Source organism: Pristiophorus japonicus, chromosome 7, assembly GCF_044704955.1.
Source record: "Pristiophorus japonicus isolate sPriJap1 chromosome 7, sPriJap1.hap1, whole genome shotgun sequence".
Lineage (NCBI taxonomy): Eukaryota > Metazoa > Chordata > Chondrichthyes > Pristiophoridae > Pristiophorus > Pristiophorus japonicus.
This window is the reverse complement of record NC_091983.1, coordinates 158,097,501-158,119,653: the sequence shown is the minus strand read 5'-3', so window position 1 is coordinate 158,119,653 and position 22,153 is coordinate 158,097,501. Positions and strand designations below refer to the sequence as shown.

The 22,153-nt window shown below is 47.6% G+C and overlaps 1 protein-coding gene across 1 annotated transcript in view; it reads left to right on the top strand.

Moving 5' to 3' along the window:
• LOC139266646 (fibrocystin-like) overlaps nt 1-22,153 on the top strand; it is a 630,313-nt gene that overhangs the window by 24,958 nt on the left and 583,202 nt on the right. The window contains 1 exon segment of the mRNA XM_070884234.1: nt 45-134. Coding sequence (XP_070740335.1) covers nt 45-134 — 90 coding nt within the window.

Here is a 22,153-nt window from a genome sequence, read left to right as displayed (position 1 = left end):
CTCAGGAGTAGAACGGTAACAAGTGTGGGATTTTTGTTTTGCAGAGGCTGAGTATGACTGGTATAGGATGGATTAGCCTGACTTGGGAAAATGTATCCAGCAACTTTATACCAGCCAATGCTACTGCTGCTCAGGTGGGTGCAGTGGAATTATATGAACTGAGAATTCACGGCTGTCATTTCTCACAACTTTTGTACCTTAGAATGGTAGCAGTAATTGCTGAGCGTCAATCGAAATGCATCAGCTTTTACGTTTGACTCCTTTCCAATATAGCATGAATGTCTCAAGCAATTTTTAAAAAAAGGCACGGGGCAAAACAAAACCCAAAATGGCTAATTAGTTATGTGCAAGGACAAATTAGAATTAAGCAAACATTATTTTACAGATGAAATGAATATAGTTCACGGGAGAACAGAGAGAAATATTGAGCACAATTAAGAGAAATGAAAACAGCTAAGTGATTAATGGAGAAAAAGTTAGTTAGACAATTGCCGTAGCAATGGCAAATGCCTTTTAAGCTACGTTAGGAGTCAAAGGATCAGTAAAGATTGTACAGGGACATTTAAAGATGTCTTAGGATAGATTCGTATGGACTGCCAAGGTATGGCAGTGGTGTTAAATGATCCTTCGCATCAGTCTTCACCCCTATGAATGCTCATCATCATCATAAGCAGTCTCTTGGAATCGAGGAAGACTTGCTTCCACTCCCAAAGTGAGTTCTTTGATGGCTGAACAGTCTGATACGAGAGCCACAGACCCTGTTGCAGGTGGGACACACATTCATCAGGGGAAGGGGTCGGTAGGGCTGGTTTGCCGCGCGCTCCTTCCGCTGCCTGCGCCTGGCCTCTTCATGCTCCTTGCGTCGAGCCTCAAAGAGCTAAACACCCTCCCGGATGGACTTTCTCCACCTCAGGCGGTCTGCGGCCAGGGTGTCCCAGGTGTCCTTACCAGAGAGGCTTTGAGGGTGTCCTTATAACGTTTCCGCTGTCTTCCTTTGGCTCATTTACCATGAAGGAGCTCCGCATAAAGCATTTGCTTTGGGAGTCTCGTATCTGGCATGCGTACTATGTGGCCTGCCCAACGAAGCTGATCAAGTGTGGTCAGTGCTTCAATACTGGGGATGTTATCCTGGTCGAGGACACTGATGTTGGTGCGCCTGTCCTCCCAGGAGATTTTCAGGATCTTGTGGAGACATTGTTGGTGATATATCTCCAGTGACTTGAGGTACCTTCTGTACATCGTCCATGCCTCAGACCCAACAGGAGGGCGGGTATTACTACAGCCCTGTAGACCATGAGTTTGGTGGTAAATTTGAGGGCCTGGTCTTCAAACACTCTTTTCGGCAGGCGGCCAAAGGCTGCGCTGGCGCACTGGAGGCAATACTGAATCTCCGCATCAACATCTGCCTTTGTTGATAAGAGGCTCCCGAGATATGGGAAATGGTCCACGTTGTCCAGGGCCGTGCCGTGGATCTTGATGATTGTAGGGCAGTGCCGAACGGTGATGACAGGCTGGTGAAGGATCTTTTTCTTACAGAAGTTAAGCGTCAGAACATAAGAACATAAGAATTAGGAACAGGAGTAGGCCATCTAGCCCCTCGAGCCTGCTCCGCCATTCAACAAGATCATGGCTGATCTGGCCGTGGACTCAGCTCCATTTACCCGCCCGCTCCCCGTAACCCTTAATTCCCTTATTGGTTAAAAATCTATCCATCTGTGACTTGAGTACATTCAATGAGCTAGCCTCAACTGCTTCCTTGGGCAGAGAATTCCACAGATTCACAACCCTCTGGGAGAAGAAATTCCTTCTCAACTCGGTTTTAAATTGGCTCCCCCGTATTTTGAGGCTGTGCCCCCTAGTTCTAGTCTCCCCTACCAGTGGAAACAACCTCTCTGCCTCTATCTTGTCTATCCCTTTCATTATTTTAAATATTTCTATAAGATCACCCCTCATCCTTCTGAACTCCAATGAGTAAAGACCCAGTCAACTCAATCTATCATCATAAGGTAACCCCCTCATCTCCAGAATCAGTCTAGTGAATCGTCTCTGTACCCCCTCCAAAGCCAATATATCCTTCCTTAAGTAAGGTGACCAAAACTGCACGCAGTACTCCAGGTGCGGCCTCACCAATACCTTATACAGTTGCAGCAGGACCTCCTTGCATTTGTACTCCATCCCTCTCACAATGAAGGCCAACATTCCATTCGCCTTCCTGATTACCTGCTGCACCTGCAAACTAACTTTTTGGGATTCATGCACAAGGACCCCCGTCCCTCTGCACCTCAGCATGTTGTAATTTCTCCTCATTCAAATAATATTCCCTTTTACTGTGTTTTTTCCCAAGGTGGATGACCTCACACTTTCCGACATTGTATTCCATCTGCCAAACCTTAGCCCATCCGCTTAACATATCCAAATCTCTTTGCAGCCTCTCTCTGTCCTCTACACAATCCGCTTTCCCACTAATCTTTGTGTCATCTGCAAATTTTGTTACACTACACTCTGTCCCCTCCTCCAGGTCATCTATGTATATTGTAAACAGTTGTGGTCCCAGCACTGATCCCTGTGGCACAACACTAACCACCGATTTCCAACCCGAAAAGGACCCATTTATCCCGACTCTCTGCTTTCTGTTTGCCAGCCAATTCTCTATCCATGCTAATACATTTCCTCTGACTCCGCGTACCTCTATCTTCTGCAGTAACCTTTTGAGTGGCACCTTATCGAATGCCTTTTGGAAATCTAAATACACCACATCCATCAGTACACCTCTATCCACCATGCTCGTTATATCCTCAAAGAATTCCAGTAAATTAGTTAAACATGATTTCCCCTTCATGAATCCATGCTGCGTCTGCGTAAGGCCCATGCTTTCATATGCCTCAGTGAAAATATTGACTAAATCCTGGAGTTCAGCCTCTGAATGCGCACAGACGCAGGCATCGTCCGCATACTGCAGCTTAATGACAGAGGTTGGGGTGATCTTGGACCTGGCCTGGAGGCGGCGTAGGTTAAACAGCTTCCCACTGGTTCTGTAGTTTAATTCCATTCCAGCGGGGAGCTTGTTGATTGTGAGGTGGAGCATGGCGGCGAGGAAGATTGAGAAGAGGGTTGGAGCGATAACGCAGCCCTGTTTAACCCCGGTCCGGACGTGGATTGGGTCTGCAATGGATCCTTTGGTAAGGATCATTGCCTGCATGTCATCGTGAAGCAGGCAAAGGATGTTGACAAACTTTTGAGGGCATCCGAAATGGAGGAGGACGCTCCATAGACCCTCACGGTTGACAGTGTCAAAGGCTTTTGTAAGATCAAAAAAAAACATGTATAAGGGCTGGCACTGCTCCCTGCATTTTTTCTGCAACTGGCACGTGGCAAAGATCATGTCCGTTGTGCCCCGTAGGGGACGAAATCCACACTGTGATTCCGGGAGGAGCTCCTCGGCCACAAGAAGAAGACGATTGAGGAGAACTCGAGCGACAACTTTCCCATGGCTGATAGCAGGGAGATTCCCCTGTAGTTGCCGCAGTCGGACTTGTCCCCCTTTTTAAAAATGGTCACAATCACTGCATCTCTGAGATCTCCCGGCATGCTCTCCTCCCGCCAGATGAGAGAGATGAGGTCATGCATCCGCGCCAACAGTGCCTCTCCGCCATACTTTAGTGCCTCAGCAGGGATTCCATCCGCACCCGTAGCCTTGTTATTCTTAAGCTGTTTTATGGCTTTGCCAACCTCGTGAAACGTTGGAGTCTCACTGAGTTGGTGGCGGGTGGCATGCTGCGGGATGTAATCGAGAACACTCGCGTCAAAGGCAGAGTCTTGATTGAGGAGATCTTCAAAGTTCTCCTTCCATCGGGCCCTGACAGCCTCGGTGTCCTTGATGGGGGCGTGTCCATCAGCTGATTGTGGTTGCAATTACCATTGTGCAGCCTGGCTTTCCGTCTCGGTGATGGGCTGTGGTCACAGCTCCCCTTAGCCCCGGTGGCCCCAGTGGCCGCCCACGTAGCACCCCCTAATCTACCCGCATAGTGCCCCTGAACCCACCCACGCAGCACCCGCAAACCCCACCCCAAGGTGAGATGGAAAACACGACATTGTGAATGCTACTCAACTACCCGCTACAGGCTGAGCGGAATGATTTTTGCTCTGGCACCTTGTCACAGTGAAAGCAAACATGTGGGGTTTGGGAAGCTTCATTTAACATTTTTAAGAATTGCTCTTGCTTTCTTCAGGCAGTGTGACGAGTGCGATCAATTGCACTGCTGAAGCAGACTGAATTTTGGAGCTTCCACCCTCCCCCAGGCCCAACTAACTCCCAGCTGTTCCCGGTGTACAGTAGCAATGGCTGAGATCCAGCTGCCACCACCAATTCCAACTGGTCCTGCGGACATCATGTTGCAGAAATGTACTTCCCAGAACCCGGAACTTCCGGACCTCTCTGTTTAAAATGCTATCTCTATCCTGTAACTTGCACTTTAGAATATGGAATTCTTGAGAGCCTTAATGAGATGAAACAGTTAGGTATTGCTGCCTAGTCCACCTCCACTTAATATGTAGTAGAAAGGGCTTGCGAGTTGAAATCATGCTAAGTGAGATCAATAATAAAATAATGATCCCATCTGAGTTAACAAGCAAACAAAGAAATTTAATTTGAACATGTTAAAACATCGGCACAACATAATTCCAACCCGTTAGAGTTTACCATCGTAGATATACAATGTAGTTTAAGTTTAATTAAAGAAAAATCTCCTTTTCATGATCTGAGTGATAAATAAAACCATCATTAATCACCATAATGGGAGCTAGCCTGAACATTATGTGGCTGTTTCACAGCACAGTGTACAATTACAATGTAAACAGTATAACAGAGTGAATTACTATGCCGTGGGTATTGGTTTAATCACTCATAAGCCAAACTGACATGGATTTTTAATGCATACCGTATATGAAAATATATTAATAAAAATGAACACAAGGTTAAAATATTCTGCTTGTGAAAAATGACTTTGAGTTTAACTACCCAACCAGTAAGAATCACTCACATTAATAAAATTTCCAAATGGTTGATCCTTTAAAAAATGGACTGGTTGATTTGCTTTAGATTTTGGGATTGAATGCTGACATATTTAGTGAAATGTTGCTGGTCACAAGTCTGTATAATCTGAAATTACTTAATATTTTCTCGGTGGACGAATATAACAAAAAGAAGACAGGAGTGATGTTTAAACAAGCCGGGATTGATGGGTCCAGTCAGAGAGTTAGTTAGGTTTTCACCTGGTGATTCACACGACACAAGTGCGCACGGACAGACACTGTGGCAGGGACAGCTGTGGAGAGTCCCATTGGGACGCAATCCTCTCCAAGCTCTGCTCAGCTGGGCACAGATGCTGAACACCGTGGGCCATCATTGAGAAGGAGAATGATAAAGGTGCATCAGCAACTTAGCCAGATACTGACAGATATGCCACACACACTCTCCACATATGGCAGGGGGATGGGAACCTATGCAGGGAGACAGAGGGAAATAAAATGGGGGCAGAAGCAAAAGATAGAAAGAAGAAAAGTAAAAGTGGAGGGCAGAGAAACCCAAGGCAAAAATCAAAAAGGGCCACGTTACAGCAAAATTCTAAAGGGGCAAAGTGTGTTAAAAAGGCAAGCCTCAAGACTCTGTGCCTCAATGCGAGGTGTATTTGGAATAAGGTGGACGAATTAACTGCGCAGGCAGCAATTAACGAATATGATATAATTGACATCACGGAGACATGGTTCGAGGGTGACCAAGGCTGGAAACTCAACATCCAGGGGTATTCAACATTCAGAAAGGATAGACAGAAACGAAAAGGAGGTGGTGCAGCGTTGCTCATTAAAGACGAAATTAACGCAATAGTAAGGAAGGACATTAGCTTGGAGGATGTGGAATCTGTATGGGTGGAGCTGCGGAATACCAAAGGGCAGAAAACGCTAGTGGGAGTACAGACCACCAAACAGTAGTAGTGAGGTTGGGGACAGCATCAAACAAGAAATTAGGGATGTGTGCAATAAAGGTACAGCAGTTATCATGGGCGACTTTAATCTACATATAGATTGGGCTAACCAAACTGGAAGAAATATGGTCGAGGAGGATTTCCTGGAGTGTATTAGGGATGGTTTTCGAGACCAATATGTCAAGGAACCAACTATAGAGCTGGCCATCCTAGACTGGGTGATGTATAATGAGAAAGGACAAATTAGCAATCTTGTTGTGCGAGGCCCCTTGGGGAAGAGTGACCATAATATGGTAGAATTCTCTATTAAGATGGAGAGCGACACAATTAATTTAGAGCCTCGGGTCCTGAACTTACGGAAAGTTAACTTCGATGGTATGTGATGTGAATTGGCTAGAACAGACTGGCGAATGATACTTAAGGAGTTGACGGTGGATAGGCAATGGCAAACATTTAAAGATCACATGGATGAACTTCAACAATTGTACATCCCTTTCTGGAGTAAAAATAAAACGGGGAAGGTGGCTCAACCATGGCTAACAATGGAAATTAAGGTTAGTGTTAAATCCAAGGGTGAGACATATAAATTGGCCAGAAAAAGCAGCAAATCGGAGGACTGGGAGAAATTTAGAATTCAGAAGAGGAGGACAAAGGGTTTAATTAGGAGGGGGAACATAGAATTTGAGAGGAAGCTTGCTGGGAACATAAAAACTGACTGCAAAAGCTTCTATAGATATGTGAAGAGAAAAAGATTAGTGAAGACAAACGTAGGTCCCTTGCAGTCAGAATCAGGGTGAATTTATAATGGGGAACAAAGAAATGGTAGACCAGTTGGACAAATACTTTGGTTTTGTCTTCACGAAGGAAGACACAAATAACCTTTCGGAAATACTAGGGGACCGAGGGTCTAGTGAGAAGGAGGAACTGAAGGAAATCCTTATTAGTTGAGAAATTGTGTTAGGGAAATTGATGGGATTGAAGGCCGATAAATCCCCAGGGCCTGATAGTCTGCATCCCAGAGTACTTAAGGAAGTGGCCCTTGAAATAGTGGATGCATTGGTGATCATTTTCCAACAGTCTATCGACTCTGGATCAGTTCCTATGGACTGGAGGATAGCTAATGTAACACCACTTTTTAAAAAAGGAGGTAGAGAGAAAATCGGTAATTATAGACCAGTTAGCCTGACATCAGTAGTGGGGAAAATGTTAGAATCAATTAGTAAAGATGAAATAGCAGCACATTTGGAAAGCAGTGACAAGATCGGTCCAAGTCAGCATGGATTTATGAAAGAGAAATCATGCTTGACAAACCTTCTAGAATTTTTTGAGGATGTAACTAGTAGAGTGGACAAGGGAGAACCAGTGGATGTGGTGTATTTGGACTTTCAAAAGGCTTTTGACAAGAGATTAGTGTGCAAAATTAAGGCACATGGGATTGGGGGTAATGTATTGATGTGGATAGAGAACTGGTTGGCAGACAGGAAGCAAAGAGTGGGAATAAACGGGTCGTTTTCAGAATGGCAGGCAGTGACTTGTGGGGTGCTGCACTAGTTGGGACCCCAGCTAGTTACAATATACATTAATGATTTAGATGAAGGAATTGAATGTAATATCAAGTTTGCAGATGACACTAAACTGGGTGGCGGTGTGAGCTGTGAGGAGGATGCTAAGAGGCTGCAGAGTGACTTGGACAGGTTAGGTGAGTGGGCAAATGCATGGCATATGCAGTATAATGTGGATAAATGTGAGGTTATCCACTTTGGTGGAAAAAACAGGAAGGCAGATTATTTTCTGAATGGTAACAGATTAGTAAAAGTGGAGGTGCAACAAGACCTGGGTGTCATGGTACATCAGGCATTGAAAATAGTCATGCAGGTACAGCAGGCAGTAAAGAAAGCAAATGGTATGTTGGCCTTCATAGCGAGAGGATTTGAGTATATGAGCAGGGAGATCTTGCTGCAGCTGTACAGGACCTTCGTGAGACCACACCTTGAGCATTCTATGCAGTTTTGGTCTCCTAATCTGAGGAAGGACATTCTTGCTCTTGAGGGAGTGCAGCAAAGGTTCACCAGACTGATTCCCGGGATGGCAGGACTGACATATGAAGAAAGACTGGATCGTCTAGGCTTATATTCACTGGAATTTAGAACAATGAGAGGGGATCTCATAGAAACATATAAAATTCTGACAGGATTGGACAGGTTAAATGCAGGAAGAATGTTCCCGATGTTGGGGAAGTCTAGAACCAGGGGTCACAGTCTAGTTATAAGGGGTAAGCCATTTCAGACTGAGATGAGGAAAAACTTTTTCATCCAGAGGATTGTGAACCTACGGAATTCTCTACCACAGAAAGTTGTTGAGTTCTGTTCGTTGGATATATTCAAAAGGGAGTTAGATGTGGCCCTTATTGCTAAAGGGATCAGCGGGTATGGAGAGAAAGCAGGAGTGGGGTACTGAAGTTGCATGTTCAGCCATGATTACATTGAATGGTGGTGCAGGCTCGAAGGGCCGAATGGCCTGCTCCTGCACCTATTTTCTATGTTTCTATGCTTCTATGTTTTACCTTAACTTACGTTATTAGAAGACACTGCACAACAATTGTAAAATTCAATAAAACATTTTAATAATTTAACAATTTAACTAGATTTTTCAATGGTAACAAACCCACCCCCCCTCCCTACCCCCACCCCCAACAATCTCCCAACAATAAATTTAAAAAACAGCAACAACAATAGAAAATGCAACAATATTTAACAACAATAAAACACCCCCCTCCCTACCTGTGGCCACGTTTCCCTCCAGATTCTGTACCCGCCCGCATCTTAACCCCACCCCGTTTTGGTCCCCGGGTACCGAGACGAAGCTGGTGTGTAGCGGGCAATGGCAAGACTTCCTGCCGTGGTGGGGGTGATGGTGGCGCGATCGCCTGTTAGAGGGGGAGACGAAGCTGGGGCATCACTTTCCGAGTGACTCGCTTGTGTGCTGGTGCTCGTGGTGTGTGTGACAGAGGCACCTTGGGGTTCAGTGCCGTGTCCCACCAGCTACGCATGCCATAAGGCATCGATGGAGGCGGTCTGTGCATGCATCTCCAAGAGCATCTGCTGCAAAATCTCTGCTTGCAAAGCACACACCTGGGACATGTCTCTCGTGAATACCACGAATGCCTGGAGATGCTCGCGACTAATCGCAACTCTCTCCTCGCACAGTCTGGTCAAGCCCTTAAATCCAATTGGCCAGAGGAGGTGTGTGCTGACCTCGCTGAGCGGACCCCCATGGGGTCAGCATGTGCACTGTTAAACGCCTTGGTGTCGCTGGCTGCACGCCGCTTGGTCCTGCTACCTCTTCAGTCGAAAACGACAAAGTGGCCTCAGGTCCCACATCAGCCATGGTGATGGTCATCGGAGGAGCATCCTCCTCCAATTCCATTAGGGTACCCTCCTCCTCTTGTTCGCTGCTCTGTTCTTCCTCCCCTCCCGTGGTGAGGGTTACATGCAGCTGAAGGAGGAGGGTTTCCTGCATCGCCTCGCTGAGCATGGGTGTTGGTGGACCTGCAAAACATAATTGAGCTTATTGAGCTTATCAGAGTGTAAGGGTACACATTCTTGCACTGCTTTGTGTTGGCATACGAAGCAGTACTACAATAAATGAGACCAGAGACGTTACATAATAACGCATCACACGGTAGTACATAGGGTGGTAAATCTAATTTGAAATTCAGTGACCCAGAGAGCTGCGGAGGCTAGATCAGTTGGAAAAAGACAGCTAAATGATAAGGGAGTGAATGTTTATAGGGAGCGGATAGAGAAGGGGATATAAGGCCAGATGGCCTGCTCCTGCTCTCAGCTCTTATGTTGTCAACCTGAGAGTAGCACAGAGGCTGCATGGGAATCAGGATAGCTACATGCATAACATGGCATCATTTGTATATTATAATGAAATGATGTTACATTACTTTAATACTGCTTGATACATTACCCACGTGACACAAGCGAGGGCTCTGCCTCACCACGGGTGGCCGAGCGACTGTGGTCTCCGACCAGTGCTGCAGTCTGTTCCTCCAACTCCGTGAGCAGAGTTAGCTGGGCAGGGCCTCCTCCAGTGCGCCTGCACTCAGCCCGATTCTTCACTAACTACTTCTGCAAACGTGAAAAGTGCATGGCATAAGCTAACTAACTAGGTACTATCATGGAAAGACAGCAGTCTCCAACGTTATATACTAATAGGGTTTTTATCCACAATTGATGCATGGTTTTAACAAAGATCATGTTTAGGATCTAATGCTTGACACAAACATCTCTCTCGACTACAATCTCCGTTGAAGGGCCCCCGGGGGTGATGGGAATCAGGATAGCTGGTGAACTCAGCAATGACAGGAACTAATGTCCCAAAGTGTCCCAGGGCAGACAGTGTCCCAGGGCAGCTCTCCCCCAGTCCAGGCTGGGTCACTGTGTAAGTGACAGCAGCCAGAGAGACTTAAAAAGGGCGCAGGTTCATAGCCCTGTCCAGATATTAGCAGGAAATATGTGTAATATATATATAAGAATAACAAGCTTAAATTCAATCCAGGAGATTTATAATTATAATTTGAATTTGCATTGTTACAATATAAAATCTATACTTACTCTTGCCGAAGCAACCAGGCTGTTCCAGCGCTTCCGGCAATGGTCAGACCCCCTCGCCTCATGGGACGCTGACAAAACCATCTACGATCTTGCCCCAAAATGTTTCTGTAGGCCCGGGCTAGAGGTTTCCCATGCCCATCCCGGGTTAATTGGACCCACCGGGAGTGCACCTCTTGGACGAGGGCCTCGTTCGCCTCGTCCGAAAAGGGCTTTGCTCTCCTCCTACCCCCGCTCCACATCATGCATACTACTGTCTGATGAAGACATTTTCTCTTTTTCGCCTTATCGCTCTCTTTTTTAAAATCTCTTTATCTCTTTATTCTGATCTCTCTCACTCTGCTTTCCTCCTCTCTCTATCCTCTCTCTCTCTCTCTCTCTTTCCCCCTCCCTTTGCCTTCTGTGCATGTGTGGATGACACCTGACCTCCCGCTGGGCTATTGCTACACCCGTTTCACATCGCTGGGCTATGGCTTCGCCTGTTTCCCATCGCTGGGCTATGGCTTCGCCTGTTTCCCATCGCTGGGCTATGGCTTCGCATGTTTCACATCGCTGGGCTATGGCTTCGCCTGTTTCCCATCGCTGGGCTATGGCTTCGCATGTTTCACATCGCTGGGCTATGGCTTCGCATGTTTCATATCGCTGGGCTATGGCTTCGCCTGTTTCACATCGCTGGGCTATGGCTTCGCCTGTTTCACATCGCTGGGCTATGGCTTCGCATGTTTCACATCACTGGGCTATGGCTTCGCCTGTTTCACATCGCTGGGCTATGGCTTCGCCTGTTTCACATCGCTGGGCTATGGCTTCGCCTGTTTCACATCGCTGGGCTATGGCTTTGCATGTTTCCCATCACTGGGCTATCGCTGGGCCCGTTTCATATCGCTGGGCTATCGTTGAGCTGAAATTCGCGATCCTAAATATGGGCGATGTTCCAATGGTCATGAAGGCTAACACACTGCCAAGGCTGGAACATCGCCCATTTTCTGGGCCCTAGCGATCTGAGTGGAAAGTCTAGCCCATTGATTCTATAATTCCATAATTCCAGATGGTAATCCCTTGATGTGTAAAAAGTTTTCCCTCATGTCTTCTTTGGTTCTTCTGCCAATCACCTTAAATCTGTGTCCTTTGGTTCTCGACCCTTCCACCAATATGAACAGTTTCTCTCTATCTACTCTGCCCAGACCCCTCATGATTTTGAACACCTCGATCAAATCTTCTCTCAACCTTCTCTGCTCTAAGGTGAACAACCGCAGCTTCTCCAGTCTATGCATGTAACTGAAGTCCCTCATTCCTGGAACCATTGTTGTAAATCTTTTCTGCACCCTCTCTAAAGCCTTCACATCCTTCATAAAGTGCGGTGCCCAGAATTGGACACAATACTCCAGTTGAGGCTGAACCAGTGTTTTATACAGGTTCATCATAACCTCCTTGCTTTTGACCAGTAAACAAGTATGTTGATGTTCACTGAGCTTCTTTCATCCCACTTCCACCCAGGCTCTGCCACTGGGCCAAGGAGTTTTTATCCCATGGTCGGATGGCTCGCCTACATTTTCTAAGAAAAAAGTGATAGTTTGTAGTATGTTCCCTCATGGTACCTCTGTAATGCTAAGTTGAAAGCAAGGGCAGTTTTACCTTGTTTAAATTAATAGAAATAACTTGCCTTTACATGGTGCCTTTCATGCCCTCAGGTTGTCCCAAAGTACTCCACAGCCAACAATATACTTTTGAAGTGTAGTCACTGTTGCAATGTAGGAAACACAACAGCCAATTGTACAGAGCAAGATCCCACAACCAATTAACTAGATTTGCAGATCATCTGTTTTTGTGGTGTTGGTTGGAAATGTTGACAAGGACACTGGGAGAACTCCTCTGTTCCCCCTTGGTAAACAGCAGATAAATAGTTCTCCTTCTGCACTCTAATATAAAGCAGGGGAACTCCTGAACACCTAGTAGCATCAGAGATATGACATTTTCTTGGGACTTGTCAGCTGCCTTCAGGTCTTTGTTTAAAACGGAGGGCTTGAAGCCAGGCTTCTTCCTCTTTATTACGGGTCTCCAACCCCTAATAGGTTTTAATTTGGTGGTAGGAAGTAAAGATAATCGGGATTGAGTTGGTCTCCATTTGAACAGGCTCGAGGGGCCAGGTGACCGATTCCTGCTCCTATTTCTTATGTTCTTATGTTCTTATAAATACTGCTCACCTAGGAACCCCCATAAAATGGTAGAAGTGCCTTCAAACCCACTGAGATTCAATTGTTTACAACGTAACTGCCACAAATATTTCAGAACTGCAACAGATTTAAAACAGTGAGATTCATTAGGTTCCTTTTACCCTTCCTGAGATAGTGTATTGACATAGTAATACAGAAATCAGTACAGGTTTGTGTTTTATTTTTATTACCATGATTATTTATGGCATTTTATTGTTGTCTAAACTCAGCTCTTGTCAGCAGTTGAGCAGATTTTATCCGTGAACTGTAAGAACAATTCCTCTTTGGCTGTCGTCTTTCTTCAAGCCGGATTTGAACAAGGTATGTACGTGAAACTTAACCTAGAAAGCTTTGTATAATTTCTCGAAAAAAGACATCATAATAACTGGTTTCACATTTAATCAGTTTTGACCTACAATTAACCCATAATTAACTGGGCCAAAGATCAGATTACCAGAGAGCTTGGGCGTGCGCTTCATTCTGTGAGCCACTAATGAGTTGACTCATTGACTGGCAGCTCTTCCTCTTTTGATTATTAACATGGAACAGACGTTTCACTGGCTGTGCCTCTGATGTGATGATGCCAATCCACACGTTGTGGATTTTTGATTGGCTAAGCACATAGCTTTTGGAGTCAGTTTTATAGCCAATGAGAACCCAATTTTAAAAAAAAAGTTGCTCCCACCAAAACAGATGATGGGAATCAATGAAATTAAAGTGTCTTTAGTTTTTAAAAGAGGCAAAGGGGCCAAAATTGCCCCTCCTGCTAAGGCCTCTGGCCGCCTGAAAGTGGTGGCCATGGAGTGGCATGGAATGGCCGCCGACTCTCCCCAGAGGGGCCACCATTTTGTAAATTGCTCTTTGTGAGTTTTGGAGCTGTGCCCGGGACCACTCCACCCATTTTCCTGCCGCAGCATGCTCGCGCTGACCCTTTACCGACTGTTGAGGACCCCCTCGCTAAATTGCCCCTCAGGAAATGGCCCCTTTTCCTGGTATTGCCCCGCGGGAGCGGCCCTGCCGCCAGTCGGTGCCCCCGATAGCTTTTTGTGCCTGTGCACTCTTTGTAGCATGGTGGCCCGGCTGCCCTTAAAGGGGAGGGCGACTGCCGCAGCCACCATGTTAGTTTTTTTTGCCGGCTGACTGCCAGGTCGGTCCGACAATTATGCTCTTGGGTGCCAGGCCACTGGCCTGGCCGAAACCCTCCCTGGTGGCTCAGTGTTTGTCACTGAATTGGATGCAGTGATTGGTCGGAGCGGCAGACCCACTGCAAGAGCATTTCCGCCCTGCACCCGCCACACATTCCGCCCTGAGCCAAAAAAACTTCAAAGTGCCTATTATCGACGGCATCTCTGTTGGTTTGCAGCAGAGAAAAACTTTTAAAAATGGAGGGTGTGCCCCTTTTCGGGCGGAGGGCAATTTCTACCCTAAAGTGTAGAAAAGATAAAGTGGATAAGTGGAGAACAGTAACTTTACAGTTAATTAAAATAGAACTTAGAGAATGGGGGAAAGGGAAGACAGGGTGAACAGATGTAAATTGTGCCTAATTCAAATTGTTTCGGCTTGTTTTGGTAGGTTGCTTGACTAACATTATCAGGGGATCATTTCAGTTTAACCCACTGGGCGGAAATGGACCAGTTTAGTTCAGATTCCCATTGCACACATGGCCCGATGTTACTCTTCATTCACTTCAGGGTTAAGGTGTTAAGGATAGATTATTAGTCCTGGGCATTGAGTGAAATCTGAGTGACATCTGCATAGTTAACTCTGCATTGCCTGCAGAAAACCACAATTGCCAGCTACTGTTGTCACTAAATGCGTCCATTACTTTTTTGAAATGTAGTCACCATTATGTAGATAAATGGGGCAGCCAAGTTACGCACAGAAAGACCCACAAACAGAAAATTGGATCAAAGATTAGGGTCTGGGCTTTCCGGTTCTTTGCGCATGGATCTTGCCCCGGAGCGGTGTGAAATGGAGTGGCGAGGTCTCCTGCGTCCGGTTGGGAGATTCGGGTCTGGTTTTGCGGCGATGCTGAGTAGCACCGCCGGGGAGAGCTGCATCGGGTGTGCAGTGCCTCTCATTGCGACACCGGCAGTAGTCTTGACTCGAACCTGACCCGTACACCTGGAATCGCACCTCGCAATGACCGCCTGGGAAATCAGGGTGGTCCAACCATGCCGGCGATGGTGAGGAAGCTAATATGCTGAAAAAGTAAGTGCGAGTGTTTTTCTTTTAATTTTTTTTAACGGTTTGTGTTGTGGCGTGGGCAATGTTTTGGGAATTTTTTTTTAATAAAAGGTTTTTTCCCCCGAGGAATCCAATCCCTCTGGAGGGACTGTTACAAGCCATGGGGAAGGGGGTTCGATCCTCTCGAGAGGGTCCTGTTATATTTGTAAACTTCTATATACTCTGTACAGCCACCAGAGGGCTCACCCACTGGAGTCCTAAGGGATCCCAGAATCCCTTGGGAGCACAGGTATTTAAGGAGGTTGGAGAAGCACTCTGGAGACCTATAATAAAAGACTAAGGTCACACTTTACTTTGAGCTCACAGTATTCAGTCTGACTCTTTTCTTCATACATAACAACTGGCGATGAGATACAGATAGCGAACCCAAAGATGCAGAGAACAGTGGGCATCCTAGAGAAATTTTCGGAGGAAATGATTGGGAAACCTTTGTGGAGCAACTCGACCAATTCTTCGTAGCCAATGAGCTGGATGGGGAAGAGAACGCTGTCAAATGATGGGCGATTCTCCTCACCGTCTGCGGGGCACCAACGTATGGCCTCATGAAAATCTGCTTACCCCAGAGAAACCCACGGAGAAGTCATACGATGATTTGTGCACACTGGCCCAGGAGCATTTGAACCCGAAGGAAAGCTTTCTGATGGTGAGGTACCGGTTCTACACCTACAAAAGGTCTGAAGGCCGAGCTAAGATGCCTTGCAGGACATTGCGAATTTGAAGGACATTTAGAACACATGCTCAGAGACCTTTTCGTACTTGGCATTGGCCACGAAACCATACTTCGCAAACTTTTGACTGTAGAGACCCCAACCTTGTGTAAGGCCACAGCGATAGCCCAGGCGTTCATTGCCACCAGTGACAATACGAAGCAAATCTCTCAGCACACAAGTGCTGCTACAAGTACTGTGAACAAAGTGATATTGTTTTCAAATCGCAACGTACAGAGCAGGTCACACATGCCTGCAGCTGTATTTCCGCAGATGTCTCAGAGTCCACCATCAAGGGTGATGACTGCAAGGCCATTAACATTTTGTTGGCGCTGTGGGTGGTGATCATCATTTCCATTCATGCCGATTCAAAGGGTACGTTTGCAAGGGCTGTGGAACAATGGGACACCTCCAACGAATGTGCAGACGAGCTGCAAATCCTGTTAATCCTGCAAAGCACCATGTTGCAGAGGAGGACAGATCCATGGCGGATCACGACGAACCAGAGCCTCAGACCGAGGAGGCAGAGGTACATGGGGTGCATACATTCACCACAAAGTGTCCCCCGATAATGCTGAATGTGGAACTAAATGGACTCCCGGTGTCAATGGAGCTGGACACGGGCACAAGCCAGTCCATAATGAGCAAAAAGACATTCGAAAAATTGTGGTGCAGTAAGGCCTCAAGGCCGGTCTTAACTCCAATTCGCCGAAACTAAGAACTTACACAAAGGAACTGATTCCCGTAATCGGCAGTGCTACCGTAAAGGTCTCCTGCAATGGAGCGGTGCACAAACTACCACTCTGAGTGGTACCGGGAGATAGTCACACGTTGCTCGGCGGGAGCTGGCTGGGAAAGATACGCTGGAACTGGGATGACGTCCGAGCGCTATCGCCCACTGACGACACTTCGTGTGCCCAGGTCTTAAACAAGTTCCCTTCGTTGTTCGAACCTGGCATTGGGAAATTCCAAGGAGCAAAAATGCAGATCTACCTGATTCCGGGGGCGCGACCCATTCATCACAAGGCGAGAGCAGTACCGTACATGATGAGAGAAAGGGTAGAGATCGAGCTAGACCGGCGACAAAGAGAGGGCATCATTTCACCGATCGACTTCAAAGAATGGGCTAGTCCGATTGTCCCAGTCCTTAAGGGAGATGGCACCGACAGAATCTGTGGCGATTACAAAGTAACTATCAATCATTTCTCCCTGCAGGACCAATACCCATTACCAAAGGCCGATGACCTCTTTGCAATGCTGGTGGAAGGAAAGACGTTCATGAAGCTGGATCTGACTTTAGCCTACATGATACAGGAGCTGGAGGAATCATCGAAGGGCCTCACCTGCATCAACATGCACAAAGGTCTCTTCATTTACAACAGATGCCCGTTTGGAATTCAGCAGCAGCGATATTGCAGAGAAACATGGAAAGCTTACTGAAGTCGGTCCTGCTCACGGTGGTCTTCCAGGACGATATCTTGATTACAGGTCGGGACACAGTCGAGCATCTGCAGAACCTGGAGGTTCAACAGCGTGGGGCTCAGGTTAAAATGCTCGAAGTACGTTTTTCTGGCGCCTGAAGTGAAGTTCCTGGGGAGGAGGATCGCGGTGAATGGCATCAGGCCCACCGTTTCGAAGACTGAGGCAATTGAGAACGCACCGAGGCCACAGAACATAACGGAGCTGCAGTCGTTTCTAGGACTCCTGAACAACTTTGGTAACTTCTTACTGGGTCTCAGCACACTGTTAGAACCATTACACACCTTACTACGTAAAGGGGACGTATGGGTATGGGGCAAAAGCTAAGAAAATGCCTTTGTAAAAGCTAGAAAATTGTTATGCTCAAACAAATTGCTTGTGTTGTATGATCCATGTAAGCGTTTGGTACTAACATGTGATGCGTTGTCATATGTCGGATGTGTATTGCAACAAGCTAATGATTTTGGGAAACTGCAACTGGTTGTGCATGCATCCAGGAGTCTGTCTAATGCTGAGAGAGCTTACAGCATAATTGAAAAAGAAGCGTTAGCGTGTGTCTATGGGGTAAAGAAAATGCATCAATATCTGTTCGGGCTATAATTTGAATTGTAAACTGACCATAAGCCACTGATATCCCTGTTTTCCGAGATTAAGAGGATAAATACTAATGCATCGGCCCACATCCAGAGATGGGCGCACACGTTGTCCGCATACAACTACGCCATCTGCCACAGGCCAGGCACAGAAAACAGTGCCGATGCTCTCAGTAGCTGCCATTGCCCACCACGGGGGTGAAAATGGCGTAGCCCGCAGATTTAGTCATAGTTATGGAAGCATTTGAGAGTGAGCAATAACCCGTCACAGCCTGACAGATTAGAACCTGGACGAGCCAGGACCCCTTACTGTCCCTAGTCAAAAACTGTGTGTCCCAGTGGAAATGCAGGAAGAGATAAAACCGTTCCAGCGTCGCAAAGATGAAATGTCTATCCAGGCAGACTGCCTTCTGTGGGGAAATCAGGTAGCGGTTCCCAAGAAGGACAGAAACACCTTCAGCTGTGACCTCCACAGCACCCACCTAGGCATCGTAATGATGAAAGCGATAGCCAGATCCCATATATGGTGGCCCGGTATCGATGCACCCAGGGAGGCGCCACTAATTTTAATGACTTGGTCCTTCAAACTGTGGTCTAGGGTCCATGTCGACTATGCGGGCCCGTTCTTGGGTAAAATGTTCCTTGTGGTTGTTGATGCATACTCCAAATGGATTGAATGTGAGATAATGTCGGCTCGCACGTCCGCTGCCACCACTGAAAGCCTGCGGGCCATATTTGCCACGCACGGGCTACCCGATGTCCGGGTGAGTGACAACGGGCCGTGTTTTACTAGTGCTGAGTTCAAAGAATTCATGACCCGCAACGGGATCAAACATGTCACATCGGTCCCATTTAAACCAGCATCCAATTGTCAGGCAGAGAGAGCAGTGCAAACCATCAAGCAAGGCTTGAAGAGGGTATCTGAAGGCTCACTGCAGACTCGCCTATCCCGAGTCCTGCTTAGCTACCGCACAAGACCCCACTCGCTCACTGGGATCCCACCTGCTGAACTGCTCATGAAAAGAGCACTTAAGACAAGGCTCTCGTTAGTTCACCCTGATCTACATGAACAGGTAGAGAGCAGGTGGCTTCAACAAAGTACATACCATGATAGCGCAAATGTATCACGCGAGGTTGAAGTCAATGATTCTGTATTTGTATTGAATTATGGACAAGGTCCCAAGTGGCTTCCCAGCACTGCTGTGGTCAAAGAGGGGAGCAGGGTGTTTCGGGTCAAACTTTCAAATGGACTCATTCACCGGAAACATTTGGACCAAATCAAACTCAGATTCGCGGACTATCCTGAGCAACCCACCTTGGACCCTACCTTCTTGATCCCCCAAGACACACCAGTGGCAACCGACACAGCAGCTGACCCATCATCCACAGCGGCCCAGCAGGACTTAGGCAGCCCAGCAAGGCCAGCTGCACAGCAGTCCAGCGAAGGCCCAACAGACGATTCACCAATACCAGCAATTGCCCCGAGACGATCAACCAGGGCAAGAAGGGCCCCAGATTGACTCACCTTGTAAATCGTTACACTGTTGACTTTGGCGGGGAGTGTTGTTATATATGTAAACTTGTATATACTCTGTACAGCCACCAGAGGGCTCATCCCCTGGAGTCCCAAGGGATCCAAGAATCCCTTGGGAGCACAGGTATTTAAGGAGGCCTCACAGGTTGGAGAGGCACTCTGGAGACCTGCAATAAAAGACTACAGTCACACATTACTTTGAGCTCACAGTATTCAGTCTGACTCTTTTCTTCATCCATAACAGGTCCAATCCCCAACCCCCGAGGTTGAGTCACAATCCCGGGGGATCCGATCCCCGACCCTGGAGCTGAGTCACGATCCTGGTGGTGGGGATCTGATCTCCGATCTTGGGGAGGGGCAGGCTGATGGTGGGTGTAATGTATTTGCTTCATGGGTTCTTTAATTAAAAGATTTATAGGAACACATTGGTATTAAAAACTAGTTGGTTTATTAGAAAATGTTTAACAATCACACTGCACGTTATCAGTTCATCCGCCAGGCTCACAACCACCTGCCTCATCGTGGATCTCCTTAACGCAACTTGCTGGGATTTTATTGAGTCTTGTGAATATCATGTGACTTGCTAAGCCACTCACAACTCAAAAGCTGGACAACTCTTTTGGTTGTACCAAATTAACCAATTAAATCAAGTGCCCCCTGATGAAAGGGGGGACACTCCAAACATTTTTCAAGTGCCCTTTTTTGGTTTTTTTTTTGTTGTTTTTTTTTTGTGGGTTTTTTTTGTGTTTTTTTTCGGGCTCCGAGAGGCAAATTATACAAGTGCCCCTGACTGGGGGGACACTCGGATCTACTCGCTCCCCTCCGCAGAGGGTGCTCAAAGATCAGGAGTGTGGGACTGAAGTGCAACCCGAATTTGAGGAGCAGCCCCTTTAAATAGTGGAATAGGGGCTGCAACCTCGCACATTCCATAAAAACATGGAACACGGACTCCTCCAGAAATTGCAGGTGGCCTGGGAGCCCGTGAACCGGCTTAAAAATTTATTGTACAGGACTGTTCCATGCACCACCCTCCGGGCCAAGTCCCCAATAAATAGTGGGAGGACTCCTGCCTAGAGTGCACTCCATCGGGGATCCCCGCCTCCTCCGGACGGCAAGATGGTACGCCATGGTGTGTCCGGACGGCAGACGAGGATGGCAAGGTGGAGAGTGTGCAGGAGCAGCCCGTACAGGAAACCCCTCCGCGCAGAACTGAAAGGCACGGAGGGGATTTCCCCAAGTTGTGAGACGCCGGCTTCCGAGGGAGGTTTCAAGGCTTGGCGCCGATGAGGAATTCCGCCCAGACGGGGGTCAGTTCGGACGGGATCTCCCCACGTGCTTTAGCCTCCTCGACACAGCTAACAGAGTCAGGGCCCAGAGCTGTTTTTAGCGACTCGATGGCATTGGCCACGCGGCGGACGTCGGCCCAGTTTAGGCACCGTGCCAGCACATCTGGCGTCATCCAGCCCGCTCCTCCGCCATCGAGCAGGTCCCTGACCCTGGTCACCTCGCCAGCCACAGCCCTCTTGTCCGACTGTCACCTGAAACCGTGGTCGTGAAGGTACGGATTCCTGATTAGCGGCTCTTGCAGGACAGCTGCCACTCCAGACGGTGCAGAGCTGCGTTTGATGGCGCACCTGTTCCAGATCCTGATGAGTTCCTGGTAAAAGACAGGCAGCCCCTGCACGGTGGTCCTGACACCCCCCAGGCTCACAAACGCAGGAGCTGCGTGTCATAATTGAGGCTGTACTGCTGGCGGAAGAAATACGTCGCCAGCGCACGCCACCTAGGAGGGGGCTCGACGTAAAGGTATCTCTGCAGGGTCTGAAGACGGAAAGTCGCAAGCTGGGTGCCGACGCACACCAATGCCTGACTGCCTCAACAGCTCTACAACTCTTTTAGTTGTGAAACAAAATTAAACAGTTAAATCAAGCGCCCCCTGATCTGGGGGACACTCGAAACACTTTTCGAAGCCCTTTTTTGGGTTTTTTTGTGGGGTTTTTTGTGTTTTTTTTGTGTTTTCTCTTTGTGTTTTTTTTTTGGGCACTAAAACCATAAATTTTACAAGTGCCCCCTATAAAAGGGAAGGGGGACACTAAAACCCGACAATAAAAACAAATTAAACTTTAAAACATGTAAAATAAAATTAAAATTTGGTTGCTGGGGGTGATGATGCACTCCAGTCCCTCCGGCGTCCACCTCTCGCGGAAGGCCGCGAGCGTACCGGTGGACACCGCGTGTTCCATCTCCAAGGACACCCTGGCCCGGATGTACGCACGGAAGAGAGGCAGGCAGTCGGGCTGAACAAACCCCTCGACCGCCCGCTGCCTGGACCGGCTGATGGTACCCTTGGCCGTGCCCAGGAGCAGTCCTACGAGGAGACCTTCGGACCTACCCACTCCTCTCCGCACAGGGTGCCCAAAGATCAGGAGTGTGGGACTGAAGTGCAGCCAGAATTTCAGGAGCAGCCCCTTTAAATAGTGGAACAGGGGCTGCAACCTCGCACATTCAATAAAAACATGGAACACGGACTCCTCCAGACCGCAAAAATTGCAGGCGGCCTGGGAGCCCATGAACCAACATAAAAATGTGTTGCACGGGACTGCTCCGTACACCAACCTCCAGGCCAAGTCCCCAATAAATAGTGGGAGGACTCCCGCCTAGAGTGCACTCCATCGGGGACCCCCGCCTCCTCCGAATGGCAAGATGGTACGCCATGACATGTCCGGACGGCAGGCGAGGATGGCAAAATTGAGAGTTTGCAGGAGCAGCCCATACAGGAAACC